At 34.5% G+C, this 19,938-nt stretch overlaps 3 protein-coding genes across 4 annotated transcripts; all 3 read left to right on the top strand.

Annotated features, from left to right (window-relative positions):
- The first annotated feature begins 6,661 nt into the window (after positions 1-6,661).
- On the top strand, positions 6,662-10,860 carry LOC138868128 (uncharacterized). 2 transcript variants are annotated; one of them, XM_070160831.1, is made up of 5 exons: positions 6,662-6,898; positions 9,355-9,435; positions 10,329-10,376; positions 10,489-10,533; positions 10,628-10,860. In XM_070160831.1, the coding sequence occupies exons 1-5, from the start codon at positions 6,787-6,789 to the stop codon at positions 10,822-10,824; spliced, it is 483 nt and encodes a 160-aa protein (XP_070016932.1). In that variant the 5' UTR covers positions 6,662-6,786; the 3' UTR covers positions 10,825-10,860. The 2 variants fall into 2 exon arrangements, with proteins under 2 accessions (XP_070016932.1, XP_070016933.1); XM_070160832.1 differs by lacking the exons at positions 10,329-10,376; positions 10,489-10,533.
- Positions 10,861-11,356: 496 nt separating this feature from the next.
- On the top strand, positions 11,357-11,878 carry LOC138880013 (uncharacterized). The gene has a single exon (XM_070159664.1). The coding sequence runs from the start codon at positions 11,357-11,359 to the stop codon at positions 11,876-11,878; it is 522 nt and encodes a 173-aa protein (XP_070015765.1).
- A 113-nt stretch (positions 11,879-11,991) lies between these two features.
- LOC104233445 (uncharacterized) lies at positions 11,992-18,402 on the top strand. Its single transcript, XM_070159663.1, has 9 exons — positions 11,992-12,223; positions 12,427-12,464; positions 12,555-12,686; positions 12,785-13,394; positions 14,001-14,135; positions 14,262-14,395; positions 16,241-16,246; positions 17,260-17,409; positions 17,485-18,402. The coding sequence occupies exons 1-9, from the start codon at positions 11,992-11,994 to the stop codon at positions 18,400-18,402; spliced, it is 2,355 nt and encodes a 784-aa protein (XP_070015764.1).
- The last annotated feature ends 1,536 nt before the right edge of the window (positions 18,403-19,938 follow it).

Genomic DNA, 19,938 nt, shown 5'->3' with positions numbered 1-19,938 from the left:
TAGGGAGTCACGAACAGCGTGCACATCCCCGAAAATGAGAAGAGAAGGGTTTCGTAGCAGTTTATATACAGTTCAAATAATATCAAAGCGGTAAAAGAAACACTTAGCACATTAGGCCCAAACTTGTAATAAAATCAGATAATAGATAAAACCAAATATAAAAATTCATCTAAGCTCGAATTTTGAACCCTAAACCAGAGATTCTAGGTTCGATCCCCAGCAGAGTCACCAGAGATGTCACACCTCCTTTTTACCTACCCCCATAAAGGGGTATATAAAGGAGTTTTTTCCAACTTAAAGTGACAATCGAAACGGGATTAATTATTAAAAAATCAGATTCGCCACTTGGGATAATTTATGGTGTCCCAAGTCACCGCTTCAAATCCCGAATCAAGAAAAAGATTGACTATGTTTTACAGTCTGTGAAAACAGAAATCCGGGTAAGGAATTCTGTTAACCCGGGAGAAGGTGTTAGGCATTCCCGAGTTCCGTGGTTCAAGCATGGTCGTTCAACTATTATAATTGGCTTGGTTATCTGATTTTAATTGCCTGTTTTAACCTATGTGCATTTTAGCTTTATAACCGCTTTTAACCATTTCTTGAAAAATTGGAACGTTATTTAAAATATGTCTTGAACCACGTCACATAAATGCACCCGTAGTCCGCAACACATTTTATATAATATTGTTGGGATTTGGATTTGGGTCACATAAATGCGCACCCAAGTTTAAGAACGTAAATTATTAAATAGCGCGCCTAAAGCAACTACGCATTTTTAAATTTGCGAGGGCCATGGAAATTCCACTAGGTGGCACGCCTCGAATTATTGGAAAGACAATACTTAATTAAATGGGCCTAAGATGTTTGAGCCTATTCTAGATTAAGACTCAAATTGCTTTTAATGGTCATAAACCCAAGTGAGATCAGCAGGTATTTTAATTACATGAAGAGGTTTGGGCCAGTGCAACTATTAATTGAGAGCTGGTTCGAATAAAAGGACATAAGCCTTAGCATATACAAGGCCTGCTCGTGAAAGGACCTTAGACTTGGGCCTGGGGAGAGCCCAAGTTTTCTCATGAACTGACTCGGCATCGAGTCCAGATGGAGCCCCATCAACCAAATTCTAGCAGGGAAATTGGACTCCAAATGACCATTACAGAATCACGAAGAAGAAATCTACTGAGTCAACATCGTGAACAAACAAACCATTAACATTCTCGAAATAACCAAATATATAAAGTTCAGGCCCCTATCAATTGAATCTGTCAAGCTATTATTACAATTCCTAAGCAGATTATTCGAATCTACACTAACATGATTCCCCAAACGCAGCACACGTATATTAACATATATTTCACTTTATCTCATTTTCCTTGCCTTAAATCATCATTCCTAAATAACTTCAAACCAAGAGTTAATTTTCAAAATAAAGCATTCAACTAATACTCATATCATACAGCTTAATCTATCAAACAGTAACATGAAATCCTGGACATATCATTAGGCCTCAATATTCAAATGAGCTGCAAAAGCATAAGGGATCTAACACCATACACTTAGCTAACACTGCTTAATCACAAAATTTAGCTAGTGATCAATATTTTTATCAAGTTCCATTTCTCAACAATCCAAGACCAGCTATAATAGTAAGAATCTCAAAAGCAAGCAAAATTTCACTACAAAGGCTCTACTAACTTCAAACAGATGCAAACTCACTAATAGCTCTCATGTTGAACATACAATGCATCAATTAACTCCAAAAAAAAAAACTAAAACTGAACTAAAGGATCTGAATATGTGAAGCCATATTTAGAACTCCAGATTTCATTTCACTTTAATGTCAAGCCTCATGTGAGGTAAATCTAGAAACATGTACCTGGAATATGAAATGAAAGAAAGCAAGGGGAGGTCAGTAGTCAAGGAGCAAAGTAGCAGAACCCAACAACTAGGAATAACCAATAAAACCAAATTCAAACCCAAGAGTGAGGTACAGAAAATAATTTCAATCAAACAGTGACCCCAACAACTTCAAACCAAACTTCCACAAACCCAAGTTCAATCCATTTTAACCCCCAAATGATTCAGGAATTACTTCAGAGATTAAATTGTAACCAATAAATGTAGAAGAGAATCAATGAAACAGTGATATTTTTAGTATTTCCAACCGTCTTAAATTTTTCTCTGATTTTTATCTCCTCCTCCGTCTGCCTTCAATGCCAAGTAAAGGTGCATTTAAAGGCAAGGCATTAGTGCAGCCTAAAAGTATTCAGTTTTTGCACCTTACCCCTTTTGAAATTCTCATTTTTGCTTAGGCCTCCTTAGTGTAAAATTCAGACTTTCACATAAGCCCCTACCCAAACTTCTAGGAAGCTTCCTTAGGCAGTTATATCAAGATTCCCTAAGCAAATTACCCAGAATACCCCCTTAAACCCTTACTTTTTTACTTTCAAACAACCAAACGAGTCATGGGTCAATTTGACCCAACGGTTTAAGCCCCAAATGAACAAGCCAGAATTGAACTTAAGGCCCGAACAAAACTCAAAAACCCATTTAGCTAAATCAATAAGAAGCAGAAAAGAGAAACAATTAAATGACTTCAAACATCAAAATCTAACCAAGCAATTGATTTCTTTTAGAACTAAATACTGAGCCGGAGTTAACCAAATTACCGAATCAACAAAGCCTAAATTAAGCTAATTATCAGAAATGTCAGAAATAACAAAAACAAGCAAAGAACAGTATTTAAAACATGAAAAGAAAGACTGAAAATCTAATGGAGCAAGTACGAACACTAAATTATTCAAAAAGGGAAAACTAGGTCTGAACTTCTATCTACTTTCCAAACATTCACAGAAACGGGAAGACAAAGAAGAAAGGAGTAGGACGATGAAACATCATATAAGGGCAAGAAAAATGAAGAACACTTACCGGTTCATATTCGAACCCAATATTGGACCTTCAATTTAACACAATCAGTGTTAACCACTTGTTCTTTATTAAGAACAAATGACCAACACTGCTTATGCCAAACTAGACTTTGAAAATCTTGAAAACTCGGACGCTTGTGGTCATGCAAGCCACGGAATCAAAGGCAGAACAATTTTTGCTTTTTAGGGATTCGAACTCTGACTTTAGATTTAAGATTCGACAAGATTGAGGGGGATTCGAGAGGAGCTATGTTGAGATTTGGAAAGAGGAAGGTGAGGGGGTTCGATGGTGTTACTTTGGGGGCCCGGGGAGTGGAGAATTTAGGGGTGACGATAGGGTTTTGCTCGTTTCTCTAAAGATAGGGTGAGAGAGATGAGACGAAAGGGGGGGGGGTGAAGGCGTTTGGACAGTTTTATATTAAGGGAACCTCAGTTCCTGGTCGTCTGATCCTACGATATCAACGGCTCAGATTGCAAGCCTGGGAGACGAGGTCGTTTGGCTAGGCATGGAGACTAGACCGGGTTTTGGGGTGGGTCGTGGGCTGGCCTGAACGGGTATGGGGAGAAATTCATTTGGGCCTACCAAATTAACCCAAATTACAGCCGACTCTTTTCATTTCTTTTAATCAAAATTTTTTCTTTTTCCTTTTCAAATTAAATTAAATCCCAAATTACTCTTAAACTAAATATTTTATCAAATCAAGCTAACTACTCAAAATAATATTTATCACAACTAATTAATTCCCAAATTAAAAGAAAACTACAAAATTCGACACTAAATGCAAAGAATGAGCTTTTTTTTGTGATTTTTCTATTTTTGTAACACGACTAAATTACTAATTAATTAAAATACAAAATTAATCCTAAATGCAAATGCAATATATTTTTGTATTTTTCATGAATTAAATAAAATAAACGTGCACAGACAAATGCAAGCAATTAACAAAAATGCTACAAAAATCCACAAAATTGCAAACAACGGAAAATATTATTTTGTTTTGAATTTGTGGGAGTAATTCATATTGGGAAAAAATCACGTGCTCACAATTATTCACCTTGAACCGGCTAAATCTCTAGCTTGCGATGCCTTTTCCCCTCAAATCGGCCTCCACGCGCGTCGAATCTATTCAAAATCAGAACGTATACGTCACAATATGCTAAGGGAACAAAGCCCAAGCGAAAAAATTGAATTACCACAAAATTTCAGAAATTGGTCAAACCTGACCCCCGGGCCCACATCTCAGAATTTGACAAAATTCACAAAACTAGAATCCTTATACTCTCACGAGTCTAACCATACGAAAATTATCCAATTCCGATACCATTTGGTCCTTCAAATCATCATTTTATATTTTTGGAAGATTCCACAATTTTTCTTCCTAAATTCCATCCCAAATTACGAATTAAATGATAATTCAATGATAGATTCATGTACTCTAGTCAAATCCGAGTTAAAATCACTTACCCCGATTAATTTCTTGAAAAAACCTTCGAAAAATTGCCAAAATCCGAGCTCTCTAGGTCAAAATATTAAATAAAACCCAAAATCTCGTATTTATAGAGTACCCCACACATTTCCACCTCCGCTGACCGCACAAAATCGACCGCAGTCCGCACAAAAACGACCGCTGCCGCACAAGCTTTCCTCTGCAGTGACAGACTTTAGTGTTTTGACCATAACTTTCACTACAGATGTCCAAATTGCGATATATTTACCTTTCTGGAAACTAGACACGAAGGGCTACTATTCTGTTTTTAAATCATCTCAAAATTCCTTGTAAATCAAAATATATAAGCTTCCGAAGTAGGACTAGTGAAATGCTCCCCACCGTGGCCGCACTGCATTTTGTGCGGTCCGCACAACACCTACCGTGGCCGCACTTCATTTTGTGCGGTCCGCACAGCACATACCGCGGCCGCACTTCTTTTTGTGCGGACCGCGCGGGTGGGTTCCGAGGCTTGCAACCCTTCTGGACCTGCTACAATTATGGAACCTACCCGGAACTCCCGGAACCTACCCGGAACTCCCAGAACTTCAAACCAATTGTACCAACACATCCCATGACATCGTTCAAACTTGTTCAAAACTTTGGAACGCTCACAACAACATCGATCACCAATTTAACATAGGATTCAAGCCTAAGAACTCCAAGAACTCTTAAATTATGCTTTCGATCAAAAAATCTATTAAATCTCGTCCGAATGACCTAAAAGTTTGCACACACATCCCAAATGACACAACGAAGCTACTGTCACTCTCGAAATTCCATTCCAACCCCTATATTAAAATCTCGCCTATCAACCGGAACCGCCAAAATATCAACTTCGTCAATTTAAGCTTAAATCTTCTCTACAACTCTAAAATCCATTCCGATCGCGCTCCTAAGTCACAAATCACCTCCCGAAGCTAACCGAACCATCAGAACTCATTTCCGAGCCTTTTAACACATAAGTTAATATCCAATTGACTTTTCCAACTTAAACCTTCTTAAAAGAGACTAAGTATCTCAAACTTCACCAAACTCATTCCGGACTCGATCGACCAACCCGATACCACAAAAACAAGGATAACGAAGCATAAAGAAGCTGAAATGGGGGAAACGGAGCGGTAACTCATGAGACGACTGGACGGGTCATCACATACACCTGCCAAGATTGCAGCAGTGGTTGAAGAAGATTCGAATGCACAGTTATCAGGAAATAAGATCAAGAGAGTATTTAAAAAAAGAAGACAACATAAGTTGTTTTCAAATGTAACTGTTGAAGAAACTAAGATCTGTCTGATTAGTTAGTTTATTAGTTTTATTAGTTATGAATAAGATGTTTGAATTATTTCATGTTTTTCTTGGTATTGAACTTTTCCAGTTTAGTTAGTTTTGTATTCTCATTTGTTTTGGACAGGATATTTGAATCAGTTCATGATTCTCTCAGGTGTTAAACTTTTACTCTCTACATACGTAAGACAGTCCATAGATTGTTAAAGCTCCATTGATTTTGTACTTAACACTGGCTACTTGCCAGTGTTGGTTATTTTTTGAAATAACCTTTTTACTATTATGTTGATTTTAATTAGGGATGCATAGCATCTTTTCTGGTTTCCAATTTTTTCTTGCCATTCTCATCTCATTTTACAGTGGGAATCTATTTTCCATGTACTCTATGCAGTATCTATTAACTTAGTAATGCAAAATATGGAAGTGTCTGTGCCTCAAATAGTTTAGGGCTAAAGTACTAAATATGATCTTGAACCAACTGGTAGGTTCATGAATAGTTGGTATACTGTTATATTAACGTCGTGACTAGCGGTACTCCAAGTATTCATACTTAAAAAATCCGAATATGCCATAAATTAGGTTAGCGCTCGAGTTGCAAAATAATTTCCATGCAGAAATTCTCTGGCTGAGGCAGAAAAAATAAAATTTATACAAGCAATGAGTATAAGAGCTACAAAAAAGATTCACAGAATTATTACTCTATCTGTTCTATTCTAAAATGAGTTGCCTCACGTTCCAATGGTCCATCAAATTTCTCCAATGACCTTAAGTTCCAATGGTCACTTTTAAGTTAAGAATTCTTTTTTTAATATATAAATATAAATAAAGGAGAAAAGAAAAAACCTCTTGAATGATTCCTGCTATAATTCTACGTGTGTTTAATATCTTATTTCCTTAACTTTAGTTATTAATTATTAAAGTTATCGTGATTGTCCTTTGGTTAATCTGAACTCAAACTGCTTGGTCAGAAACCGTTTTGCTCTTCTCAACAAAAGTCGATCTTTCTTCAACTCCCACTTTCCATCTGTCAAAATCATCAAACCACTTCATCTTCCTTCCAGTTTCTTTAAAAAAAAGACATACGAATGCAGCTTCACTGGTCCTTCTTCATGGAAAAACAAAAAACACTCCTTTCCGAACCAAGTAGAAACAACATACAAAATCAGAAACGGCGCAAAAGAAACTCAGTTACAAAAGGTATGTTCTTTGATTACCATTACCCTCTCTTAAGTAATATTTATGTATTTTTGATCTGCAAGTTCAACTATAAGACCATTAGAGTAAAAAATATATTATAATCTCTGATTTTCTCTGTATATAAATGGGGGAAGAAGATAATTTTGGTGATACTGATGGTATATAAAATTCAGGTATGCGTTACGCATTCGCTATAGTGAATGATCTACTGTAAAAGAGTAGAATAAAGTATTCTTATAAACCTCGCTTCTAAAAGAACTTGATCACATGAAGTATGTGGGAGAAGTTCAACATAATTGATGTTCTTACCATCGCACCGCTAAGTGTTGCAAACTTTAAAAGGGAGTGGAACTACAGTGTAGGTTATTTCCACTCGATATTGAAGTACTGCGACTAAATTTTAACATAATTGATTATTTTCTTTAACGTTAAGGATAAAAACATGAATTCCTTAAAATCTTTGACGAAGTCTAACTCATCCAAATCTTTCCTTAAATCTATTCAGTTGATAAATTTATTTTCCAATCATATTCTAACTTGTGTATTTTTAAAAATTGCTCCGACTGTTACCATCTTTTATTTCTCAGTCATTATAATTTTTGTAACAATCATCTTCCTCTGCCTCCAATTTATGTGGTGCCTACTGTTTTGATGTGAGAATAGATAATAATAGCCAAGGGTGAAGGATAAGAACCATGTGATTCAGATGAATCACATGGTTTTGAGGTCAAAATTAACCAACATAACTAAAACCTGAAAAACTCTGATAGCTCTATGTGCTCATGGATCTAGACGATGATCATGACATGAAAAAAAAATATTTAATCTCAATAGGTGATGTATCTGAAATTTTATTCCTATGAGGTTAGTTCAATAAATAAATCAATTACCAAACGTTGAGGGACTTTTATCTTAGATGAAAAGTTTGAGTTTTTGCCAAATAAACTAACACTACTATTTAATTGGAGAAGGATGGAGAGACGGAATTATCATCTCCGAATTTTAACAAATGCGGTTGACCCAATGAGTTGGCTCTAAATGCCTTTTTCTATTAACCAACAAAAAAATTGAATTATCTGAAATGTAGTACATTTTGATTGAATCATACACTAGCTCTTTCTAAGGTAATGCTTATTCTTTATTGTTTAGACAACATAATTGTTCCCCGTAAAAAATGTCATCCTGTTTAAGGTGAATAATAATTTTTGTTTCTTCTTTTGTTTGGTTATAACTCTGTTAGCTGGATTTGCAGTTATATATATCACTTAGTAGTTATACTTCTTAGAAACAATTACAAGAATATGCTTCTGCAATCTGATAAATAATCAAGAATTCGGACATTTTGCTTAAATGTTCAAAGCAATAAAGGAAATTACTCATGGCAAATAACGAGAAGCATGCTCTTTATTATTCTTATTGCCTATTATTTATGTGATTCACTGAGCATTAGAAAGTTGCGCATATTAATGCGCGGACTCCAAGACAATGTTTTATAGTTGTATAAACACTTCTGAAGTCTTCTCCTCTACAATTCTGTATTTTTTTATTTTATCATATTTTGTTCTAATTAGAATGTTTGGTTAAGTTGATTAGTACTTATATAAAACTAATGGTGCATATTAACTCATTTGTGTATATATGAGGACACATCATCTCCATGATTTAAACACAATTCTTATATTGTAAAAAATGTACCTCATTTATGTTTTTTATTTAAGACCTTTTTCATATACACTCTTGACTTATTTTTTCCAATCTGTATTACTTATAAATATTAAACAATCTCATCAAAGATATTATCGAGGTCAATGTATAAATAAAAGGACTTGATCCTGGAAAATGTTATTTGGTTTTACACATTGAAAGGCCAGCTTCTTAGTAGGCTACCATGATTTTTTTTTTCTGCAAGTAAGATATGCTAAATAGATGAGCAGCAACATACTTTTAGGGTGGGCGAATTTTCTTTTTATATATTTCTGAACACTTATCAAATCATATGTTACAAGAACTTCGAACTGTAAAAAATTTGCATGATTAATCTTTTCATTAATGAATCCTTGAATGTTATGACCGAAAGATGAATGGGTATGTATTAATTTTCATTTCAAATATTAAAAATAATTATTTTTTTGTTTCCGCGACACTGCTGTTGCTATTTTACTAAATTTTATTTTATTAATGAAATGTTTTGCTTTGTTATTCACTTTGATTTAACTTCCTACTTTTAATTGAAAATGCCGAAATTGAGAGAATATTAACCAAACTTTTACCTTCATTTTCTTGTTCTTAATATAGAAACAAGGGAAATGAAACGCACTCTACCATTTTTAGTTTTTTTTGGAACAAATAGGACTGCAACATAATTAGTCCATTGATTTTGCGAAGTAATTTTCCTTTATATATGTATTGTTACTTTTAAAACCTGACTTTAAATATAATACAAATCTCTTCTACAGATAAAGTTGAACCTTGCAAAAGCATAAACTATTCGGTCGAAAGTGAAGAAAGACTTCCTCCTTTATCTGATATAACAAATGGTGAGTGATACTATCATCCATTTACTATATATATAATTGTGTTATTAGAATTTACTTTACCATAGTTTGTTGTTTATTAGTTTAGTTAAGTTAATTAACAATATCATCTATTTAATATATTTATAGTGGTATTGTTACAACTTAATTTACCATAATTTATTCTTATTATAATATTTGGCTAAGTTGATTAATAGACATACAACTAATGATGCATATAAAACTTATTGTGCAGACATGCAAATAAATTATCTTCTCCCTGATTTAAACACAATTCCTATATTGCAAGATTAGTTCCTCAATGGTGTTCTTATTTTAGACCTTCATTATATATATTTTTTGTTCACTTATTTTGTTCTATCTATATTACTTTTAAAATTATACATTCTCATCATATGTGTGTACGATGACAATATATTGCCCGATTTAAATGACACTCCAACCGAAGAAGGTATTAAAAGTTTGATTGTCATATTAATCTTTCAATTAGTACTAGCAATCCTACTACTTTGTAGATATGGAAATGCATAATTCTCTGCCAGATTTAAATAAAACTCCAATAATAGAAGGTAAGCATTTGAAATTCTCATTGTTATTAGTTAAAAGTAAACTACAATGTTAACATTAATGAAAATTAATTACTGTAACTCTCTTACTAGAAATCGAGGCTGAAATAAACAACACTGTCATACAAGGTATGTTTCTATGAGATATTGATTTACCTTTAAATAATGACATTATACTACATGTGGCTATATGAATCTAAAGTTACTTTAAGTAAAGTATGTAATGAGGGGAAAGCTTCTCTACGAGAGCCTATGGATGATTGGCGGAGCAGAAGTAGCAGTAATAATTGTCTTAGATCAATATACACTCACAAATTTTACACATAATAGGGCAGTTGCAAAATAATATAGGATATGAAGATGATGAAGAATATCCAGGTATGACAACCATACCTTTGCACTTTTCTGATGTTATTAAAGAACAATCTATATTGAAAAATATAGATGTATATATCTACGAACCATCCCTATTAATTGATTTAACTACTAGTTTTCTTAGAGGTGGATGTTGAATGTGGCGAAATTTACACTGAAGGTACTTATGAGAAACTCTTTATTCACACAACGCAGTTCGATAAAATAAATCAATAATCTTTTGTCTTTGACTTTATATACTATTGCAAGTACAGATTACTGGGACATAGGAGATGCTACATATGAATGCGAAAAGTGCGGGGCGCTTTTTTGGTATGAAGAAAGAATCCGCAAGCATTACAACTCAAAAAAACCTATTTTCACAATGTGTTGTGATCGTGGAAAAATAGAGCTTCCTGATCTTAAGAAGCCTCCTGAGGTTTTGGACCAACTCTTATTTGGATCAGTTTAGAGGAATTATAACTTTTAATATCAGCATGTTCAAATCTACTTATATTCACATTTAGCATTTTGCAATGGTTTTAATATAGGTCCTAAAAGTAGCCATTTTTGAGAAAATATTAGGAGTTATAACTCTATCTTCTCATTTACGTCAATAGGGGGTAAGGTTGATGTCTCTATCAACCAGAAAAGAGGGCCAAGAACGTTCAGATTATGTGGTCAAAACTATCATCAAATTGGGAGCTTACTACCTCCTGAAGGATATATATATATATATATATATATATATATATATATATATATATATATATATATATATATATATAGAGAGAGAGAGAGAGAGAGAGAGAGAGAGAGAGAGAGAGAGAGAGAATGAAGTTACAAATAGAATCAACGCTATCAGGTTAGCCTTATACCTTTATTATATAATACTATGAAAATAACAATTAATTTAAAAACCATTATTGATTTCATATATTTTTTTCAGTCGTAGCCAAGATATTAATAAACTTCATGCTGAAATTGTTTCTTATCTGGAACAAATGCTTGATGACAATCATGTTTTGGCAAAGACATTTAGGATGGTCAGAGATCGATTCCAAGAGAATATAGACTCCAATGTTAAGTTCAGATTAATAGGGAAGAGAGGTACTGATGGTAGAAGATACAACTTACCAACAATACCAGAAGTAGCTGCTTTAGCGGTTGGTGATTTTGAAGTTTCTGGAAGTGATCGCGATATCATTATAGAAACACAATCTGGACAGCTACAAAGAATAAATGAACTAAATGCTGCATATTTAGGTCTACAATATCCTTTGTTTTTTCCTTATGGTGAAGATGGGTACAGAGAAGATATTCCTTTAAGTCAAGGTGATCAATCATCGAGAGGAAGGCAATGTGTAAGCATGCGAGAATTTTTCGCTTATAGAATTCAAGAAAGAAAAGATGAAGTTCCCACCATTGTGTGCTCAGGACGATTATTTCAGCAATTTTTAGTTGATGGTTATACAAAGATAGAATCTTCTCAGTTGAAGTTTATAAGGACTCATCAAAGCAATTAAGAGTTGATTCTTATAAAGTCCTAGAAGATGTTATATTGCATGGTGGCATCGATCCTTCATCCCAAGGTAAAAGGATAATTCTACCTTCAAGTTTTACATGGGGTGCATAATATATGGTTCAGAATTATCAAGATGCTACGACAATATGCAAATGGGTTGGGTACCCTGATCTTTTTATCACATTTACTTGCAATCCTATGTGGCCAGAGATTACTAGATTTGTGGAGAGCAGGGGCTTGAATCTTGAAGATCGTCCAGACATTTTAAGTAGGGTGTTCAAAATTAAATTGGACCACTTAATAAAGGATTTGAGAGATAATCAAGTTTTTGGACAAGTAAACGCAGGTATATACCATTTAGAATTTAATTTAAATAAAGATGGTGATTTTATATGAGTTTTTTCTATGATTCCGACAATTATTTTTTCTAATAAACATGCACAATTTCCAATGCAGTGATTTACACCATCGAGTTCCAAAAATAAGGGCTACCTCATGCTCATATCTTACTTTTTCTTCATGAGCATAATAAATTTCCATCTGCGTCAGATATTGATCGAATAATTTCGGCAGAAATACCAGATGAGGTGGGTGATTCTAATTATTATAATACCGTAAAAAATTTAATGATGCACGGTCCAAGTGGTTCTGCTAGGAAATCTTCTTCTTGCATGCAGAATGGTAGATGTACAAAGCACTTTCCTAAAAAGTTTGTTGACGCAACAACGATTGATGAAGAAGGGGATCCTGTTTACACAAGAAGGGATAATTGTAGAACAATTATGAAAAATGATATTTATTTGGAACAGGTATGTGGTGCCACACAATCGCTTCTTAATTAAAATATGGCGCTCATATCAATGTGGAGTGGTGCAATCAAACCAGATCCATTAAATACTTATTTAAGTACATCAATAAAGGTCATGATCGTGCAACTGCTGCCTTTTCTGAAAGTACTCATGACAATGGTTCATCAAGCATTGATGAAATCAACATGTATTATGATTGTCGCTACATATCCCCATGTGAAGCTGCTTGGAGAATATTTAAATTCCCAATTCATCATAGGGAACCGTTAGTGGAAAGACTATCATTCCATCTTCCAAATGAACAAAGTGTCATTTTCTCTGATGATGATCCAATTGATAATGTTGTCAATAGACCAAATGTAAAGGAATCTATGTTTTTAGGATGGTTTGAGGCAAACAAAATTTATTCGGAAGCAAGAGATTTGACTTACGCAAAATTTCCTCTTAAATTTTGGTGGAACCAAAAATTAAAAAAATGGGAAAAGAGGATAAAATCTGCATTTTCTATTGGGAGGATTTTCTTTGTTACTCCAGAAAGTGGAGAGATATATTATCTCAGATTGTTGTTGAATGTAATCAAAGGTCCAACTTCGTATGAACAACTTAGAAGAATTAACAATCAGAAGTATCTTACTTTTAGAAATGCATGTTATGCATTTAGGTTGTTGGATGACGACAAAGAGTATGTCGATTCTATAAAAGAAGCAGGTACTTGGGGAATGCCATCTTATCTAAGACAGTTATTTTTCATGTTGTTGTTATCAAATTCAATGTCACGGCCAGAAATTGTTTGGCAATCATCGTGGCAGTTATTGTCAGAAGATATTCTCCGTGAAGAAAAAATATTATTGAGTAACCCAGGTATTAAAAGATAAAATTTTCATATTAAAATAAATTTTTACTGCTATATGGATTGAATGAGAAATAAATGTTGATACATGATAACTTCTGTAATATTCTACTTTCTTGAATTTGGTAGTCCGATTGATGAAGACAACTCTCTACTTTTAACTATTGATAAAGTCAATTTGATCAATTTATAATATCAATCTTTTCTCGCTACATTTTGTTCGTATATGTTCTAAATGACATCACAAATTTCACCTTTCTCTTTTGACTTATTTTAATGCATGTAGTTAAAAGAACTAAAAATAGTACTCCAGATCCATGCTTAGATATGTTATTCTATAACATATAAAAACCAATGATTTGTATACTCATACAAACAATCTATATATACATGAAACTACATGGTTGAGTTTAAAGTATGAGTATATATTTTATTTTGAACTCTAACATTTTTATGTCATGCAGAGGCTGAACTGACCGATAATGAATTGAAAAATCGTTGCTTGAAAAAGCTGGACATGATTTTAAAAGGTTGTCGAAAAATCTTTAAGGATTTTCCGACTATGCCAAGACCATATTACAATGAGGAAGAATTTGATGGTGCCAACAGACTAATTAATAAGGAATTGCGCTTTAATATGCGTTCTCTGACACAGGAACATTAACAATTATTAATGAAATTAACATTCGAGCAGAAGTCTTTTTATGATAAAATCATATCTGCAGTGAATGAAGATAAAGGAGGGTTATTCTTTTTATATGGTCATGGAGGAACTGACAAAACTTTTATCTGGAAAACATTATCTTCTGGCATACGATCTAAAGGCGATACAGTGATAAATGTTGCTTCAAGTGGTATTGTAACGGCCCGACCAGTCGTTTTGAGCTTTTGTACTTCGCTCGCCAGTTCTCGGGCATGACTTGCCCCGTGTGGTGTATTATAACTTATGTAAATCGTTGGTGTTGGGTTTCAGGTTAATCAGAATGAATTTGGATGAACAGTCTCAGTTGAAAGCTTAAAATTTGAAAGGTTTGACCAAGATTAAACTTATGTGTATTTGATCTCAGATTGAAATTTTTATGATTTGGTTAGCTCCGTTAGGTGATTTGGGACTTAGGAGCATGATCAGAATGCATTTTGAAAGTCCGTGGAAGGTTTAGTCTTGAATTGGCGAAATTGAGATTTCGGCGTTTTCTGGTTGATAGGTGAGATTTTGATATAGGGGTCGGAATGGAATTCCGAGAGTTGTAGTAGCTTCGTTGTGTTATTTGGGATGTGTGTGCAAAATTTCAGGTCATTCGCATGAGATTTAATAGGCTTTTTGATCGAAAGCATAATTTAAGAGTTCTTGGAGTTCTTAGGCTTGAATCCTATGTTAAATTGGTGATTTGATGTTGTTGTGAGCATTCCGAAGTTTTGAACAAGTTTGAACAATGTCATGGGATGTGTTGGTACAATTTGTTTGAAGTTCCGGGAGTACCGGGTATGTTCCGGGATGCTTTAGGTCGAAAATCATAGCTGTAGCAGGTCCAGAAGGGTTGCAGGCCTCGGAACCCACCAGCGCGATCTGCACAAAAAGAAGTACGTCCGCGGTATGTGCTGTGCGGACCGCACAAAAAGAAGTGCGTCCGCGGTATGTGATGTGCGGACCACACAAAATGAAGTGCGGTCGTGGTAGGTGCTATGCAGACAACACAAAATGCAGTGCGGCCACGGTGGGGAATATTTCACTAGTCCTATTTCGGAAGCTCATATCTTTTGATCTACAAGGAATTTTGAGATGATTCAAAAACGAAAGTTGTAGCCATCGTGTCTAGTTTCTAGAAAGGTAAAGATATCGCAATTTGGACATATGTAGCGAAAGTTATGGCCAAAATACTAAAACCTATCACTGCAGAGGAAAGCCTATGCAGCCGCACTCATTTTTGTGCGAACCGCGGTCGATTTTGTGCGGTCCGCGGAGGTGGAAATCTGTGGGGTACTCTATAAATACGAGGTTGTGGGTTTTATTTGATATTTTGACCTAGAGAGCTCGGATTTTGGCGATATTTCAAAGGTTTTTCAAGAAATTCATCGGGGTAAGTGATTCTAACTCAGATTTGGCTAGAGTACATAAATCTATCATTGAATTCATCATTTAATTCGTAATTTGAGATGGAATTTGGGAAGAAGTTGTAAAATCTATCAAAAATATAAAATGATGATTTGAAGGATCAAATGGTATCATAATTGGATAATTTTCGTATGGTTAGACTCGTGAGAGTATAATGATTTCAGTTTTGTGAATTTTGTCAAATTTCGAGATGTGGGCCCGGGGGTCGGGTTTGATCAATTTCGGAAATTTTGTGGTAATTTGATTATTTTCGAGTGGGCTTTGTTCCCTTAGCACATTTTGATGGTTTTGTACTGATTTCGGCTAGATTTGGAGCATCCGGAGGCTGATTCGAGATTTGGAGCACATTTTGTTCCCTTAGTGGGCTTTTTCGTTTGCGTAATTGTTGAAAAAGTCATTTTTAAAGAAGTTTAAACTGAGCTAAGATATTTTAAGAGATTTTTACAGCTTCACTGCTTTCTTACTGGTTTTGAACTGCTTCTATACAGCATCTTGATATGTTTTACGTGATTTCTTAACCTTCAGTCTTTATCTATTATTATTACTCACTGAATTGGAGTACTCACATTACTCCATGCACCTTATGTGCAGATTCAGGTATGTTTTGGCTGATCGGAGGTAGAGTCATCAGAGTTTAGCAAGGTAGCTGTCGGCGTTCGCAACACTGCTTTTCTCTCTCTTCTTTTCATTAGACTGTATTTGTACACTCCAGGCTTTCAGTTGTATTTATACCCTAGTAGATGCCCGTGACTTGTGACACCCCAGTTAGGGATATGTTGGGTTATACTTCCGCACCTTATTGACATTATCTGCTACTTAGTATTGCTATATCATGTTTTAGACTGCTTTTATGATATTTAATTGTTTAAAAAGTGAATTAGGTATAATTGGCTAGCCTTGTCTTCATGAGAGGCGCCATCACGATCGGGTTCGGGTTTAGGGTCGTGACAAGTTAGTATCAGAGCCTAGGTTCCATAGGTCTCACGAGTCATGAGCAGGTTTAGTAGAGTCTCGCGGATAGGTATGAAAACGTCTGTATTTATCCTCGAGAGGCTGCAGAACCTTTAGGAAAACTTCACATTCTTGAATTCTTATCGTTCGTCCTTTGATTCAGCTTGAAATGTAACTCTTTGAATTCCTTCCACGCATTTGTGTGCGCGCATGAGCTCTCAGTATCAGATGTGCATCGATGGTTTGTGATTCCCCAATCAAGGGGTGAGACGTGATCTCTGTGAGTTAATGTTGGGCCAGTGTGGAGGACTTAAGGCCGGATCTTTGCCTATAGCTTGAGCACTGAGGTGCTGATTGTGTGAGCAAGTGTCTTCGAATTGATATGTTCAGTAGTGTCCCTATTAGTGGAAGTGACGACTGCATAACTATGTGATGAGTATGTTAGTAATTGGCTGGCCTTGTCTTCACGAGAGGCGTCATCACGACCGGGTTTGGGTTTATGGTCGTGACAGATATTGCTTCTCTTTTTGTTACCAGGAGGTCAAACTGCCCATTCAAGATTCGCAATCCCTTTAAATCCAACTGAAGATTCAACATGCAATATAAAACAAGGTACTCCTTTGGCAAAGTTGATTGTGAAAGCAAAATTGATTATTTAGGATGAGGCACCAATGATGCATAAATACTGTTTTGAAGCTCTTGATCGAACTCTTAGAGTTATTCTAAGATTTAAATATCTGTCAAATTTAGATCGACCATTTGGAGGTAAAACAATTATTCTTGGAGGTGACTTTAGACAAATCTTGCATGTAATTACAAAAGGTACTAGGTAAGAGATTGTTAAAGCAACTCTAAATTCTTCATATTTGTGGCCCCACTGTCAGGTTTTAAAGCTAACAACAAATATGAGATTGCAAGGAAATATATCTGGTGCTGATTTGGACGATTTAAAAGAGTTTTCTGATTGGATTTTGGCAACAGGTGATGGAAATAGTAGATGTTCCATTGATGGCATTGAGAAAGTAGAAATACCCGATGATCTTCTCATACATAATTGTGATGATCCAATATCCGGAATTGTAGAAAGTACATATTTTGATTTCTTGAGACATTTCACGGATATAAAAAACCTTCAAGAAAGAGCAATTCTTGCGCCAACTCTTCAGATGGTAGAATCAGTGAATGATTACATGGTTTCTCTCAACAATAGTCAGGATAAGTCATATTTAAGTTCGGATACAATTTTCAAGTCTGATCATGCATTTACATCTTTGGAAAATGTATATACACCTGAATTCCTAAATAATTTTAAATGTTCAGGTATTCCAAATCACTCTATCAATTTGAAGGTCGGTGTTCCTGTGATTTTGTTAAGAAATATAGATCAATCGTCAGGATTGTGCAATGGTACAAGATTGATCATCACAAGACTTGGAAATCGGGTAATTGAAGCCAAAGTATTATCAGGAAACATGGCTGGAGATAAAGTTTTTATACCAAGAATGACACTTACTCCATCTGATGCAAGAATTCCTTTTAAGTTCCAAAGAAGGCAATTTCCAGTCATTGTATCTTTTGCCATGACCATCAATAAAAGCCAAGGCCAATCATTATGTAATGTGGGATTATTTTTAAAGAAGCCTGTGTTTACTCATGGACAATTATATGTTGCACTTTCAAGAGTAACGAGTAGAAAAGGGTTAAAGATCTTATGTTATGATGAAGATGGGAAAATAACAAATGAAGCTACAAATGTAGTGTATAAAGAAGTTTTCCGAAATTTAGAAGATAGAAGTTTTTAATGATTAAGTATCAAATGAGTAGCACCAACAACAAGTTCAGTGTACATACTCAGTATATAGTTGGTCATACTACAAACAAAATAAAATTGGATGAGGTAAACATTCTTCTAAATTTAATTTACTTTGATGTGTCCTATTATAGCTTTATTGTTTTTTAGTCACAGGGAAATACTTTTATTTGTTAAATTATATATCTATATTTGCAATCAATCACTTCAGTTAAATTGTTGAGTTGCAAGAATATGGATTACCAACCATCATTTCACATTCATTGATTGCTACTAGGTATGCAATATTAGTTAGGATAAATTTTATTCGCAAATATATAATAACAGTGGTAGTTCGATCTCTGAATGCTCATTATGTATAGGAAGAAGAATATCTTCAAGTTGGCATAAGGTGAATACATAGCTCCTGAGAAAATTGAGAATGTTTATGCCAAATGCAAATTTGTTGCAGAATGCTTTGTCTATGGTACGCAGATAAAGAACTTTTCTCTTACAGATTCACTAAATGGTGTTTCCTTTGCTCATTGCTAAAATATTGTAGGTGATAGCTTTACTTCCTCTTTAATAGCAATAGTTTGTGTAGAGCTAGATGTCTTTAAGGAATGAGCATCATATGAGGGAATCAAGGTAGCTTTTAATCTTCAATATTTAGCCAATGCACTTACATTTTGTCAAATGCTTCACTTAAAGCAACGTGTGTGGAGGTCTAACATTTAGATTTTATGTTTCATTGCATTAACCATCATATTTTGCGTGTCTTATCATTAACTCTGCATAGAGCACATGAGTTGTGCTTATATTCACACCGGTAAAAAATCAAAACTTGCTTCTAGAGCTTCCCATAAAATATACTTTTAATGGAATATTTGATAAACTTTTTTATTCTGATGATGGCTTATTTTTATATATTCCTGTTAGTTACAATGATTGTTGCTTTATACAAAGGTTGTGCAGAAAATTTTCATAACTGATTTCGATTACCTTTTTTTTTCCTTTCTCAATACAAGATGATACCACCTGTTAGTTCACTTTGGGAAAATTTTGTTCATAGGGAATGGCCTGAGGAGTGCAAAGAAGCTATATCATGTTTTATTTTTGCAGCACCAAGACTCGCCGATGTGCCAAAATTATGCCAACTAAGAAGTGTATTTATTAAGATATATGAAAATTCCCTTGATTGTTATGTTAGTAAAGAGGTACTCACTCATCTTTTCACTGTCATAATATTTGTGCTTGAACATACAATTGCAACTTTACTTTTTCCCTCTAGCTGTAAAAAAACATAATAAATTTTCTTTCTTGAAAGTTTGTTCAAAACATAAACTTAGTAGATACCAATGAGATGAAGCTCATTTGATGCAAGACATAGCATTAGAATTTGGTATAGAATGAAGTTCCACGGCTTTAGAGCAGAAGCTTTACAATCCACTTGTATTAGAACAAGTAAGCAATGAATAGAACTCATAATCTCCTCTGTTGTTGCATCTAAGCCAACCTAAATTGTTGTTTAAAAGTAAATTTGAACAGT

Source organism: Nicotiana sylvestris, chromosome 10, assembly GCF_000393655.2.
Source record: "Nicotiana sylvestris chromosome 10, ASM39365v2, whole genome shotgun sequence".
In the NCBI taxonomy this organism is placed as follows: Eukaryota; Viridiplantae; Streptophyta; class Magnoliopsida; order Solanales; family Solanaceae; genus Nicotiana; species Nicotiana sylvestris.
Note: the sequence above shows the minus strand (reverse complement) of the source record. Positions and strands in the feature narration are given on the sequence as shown.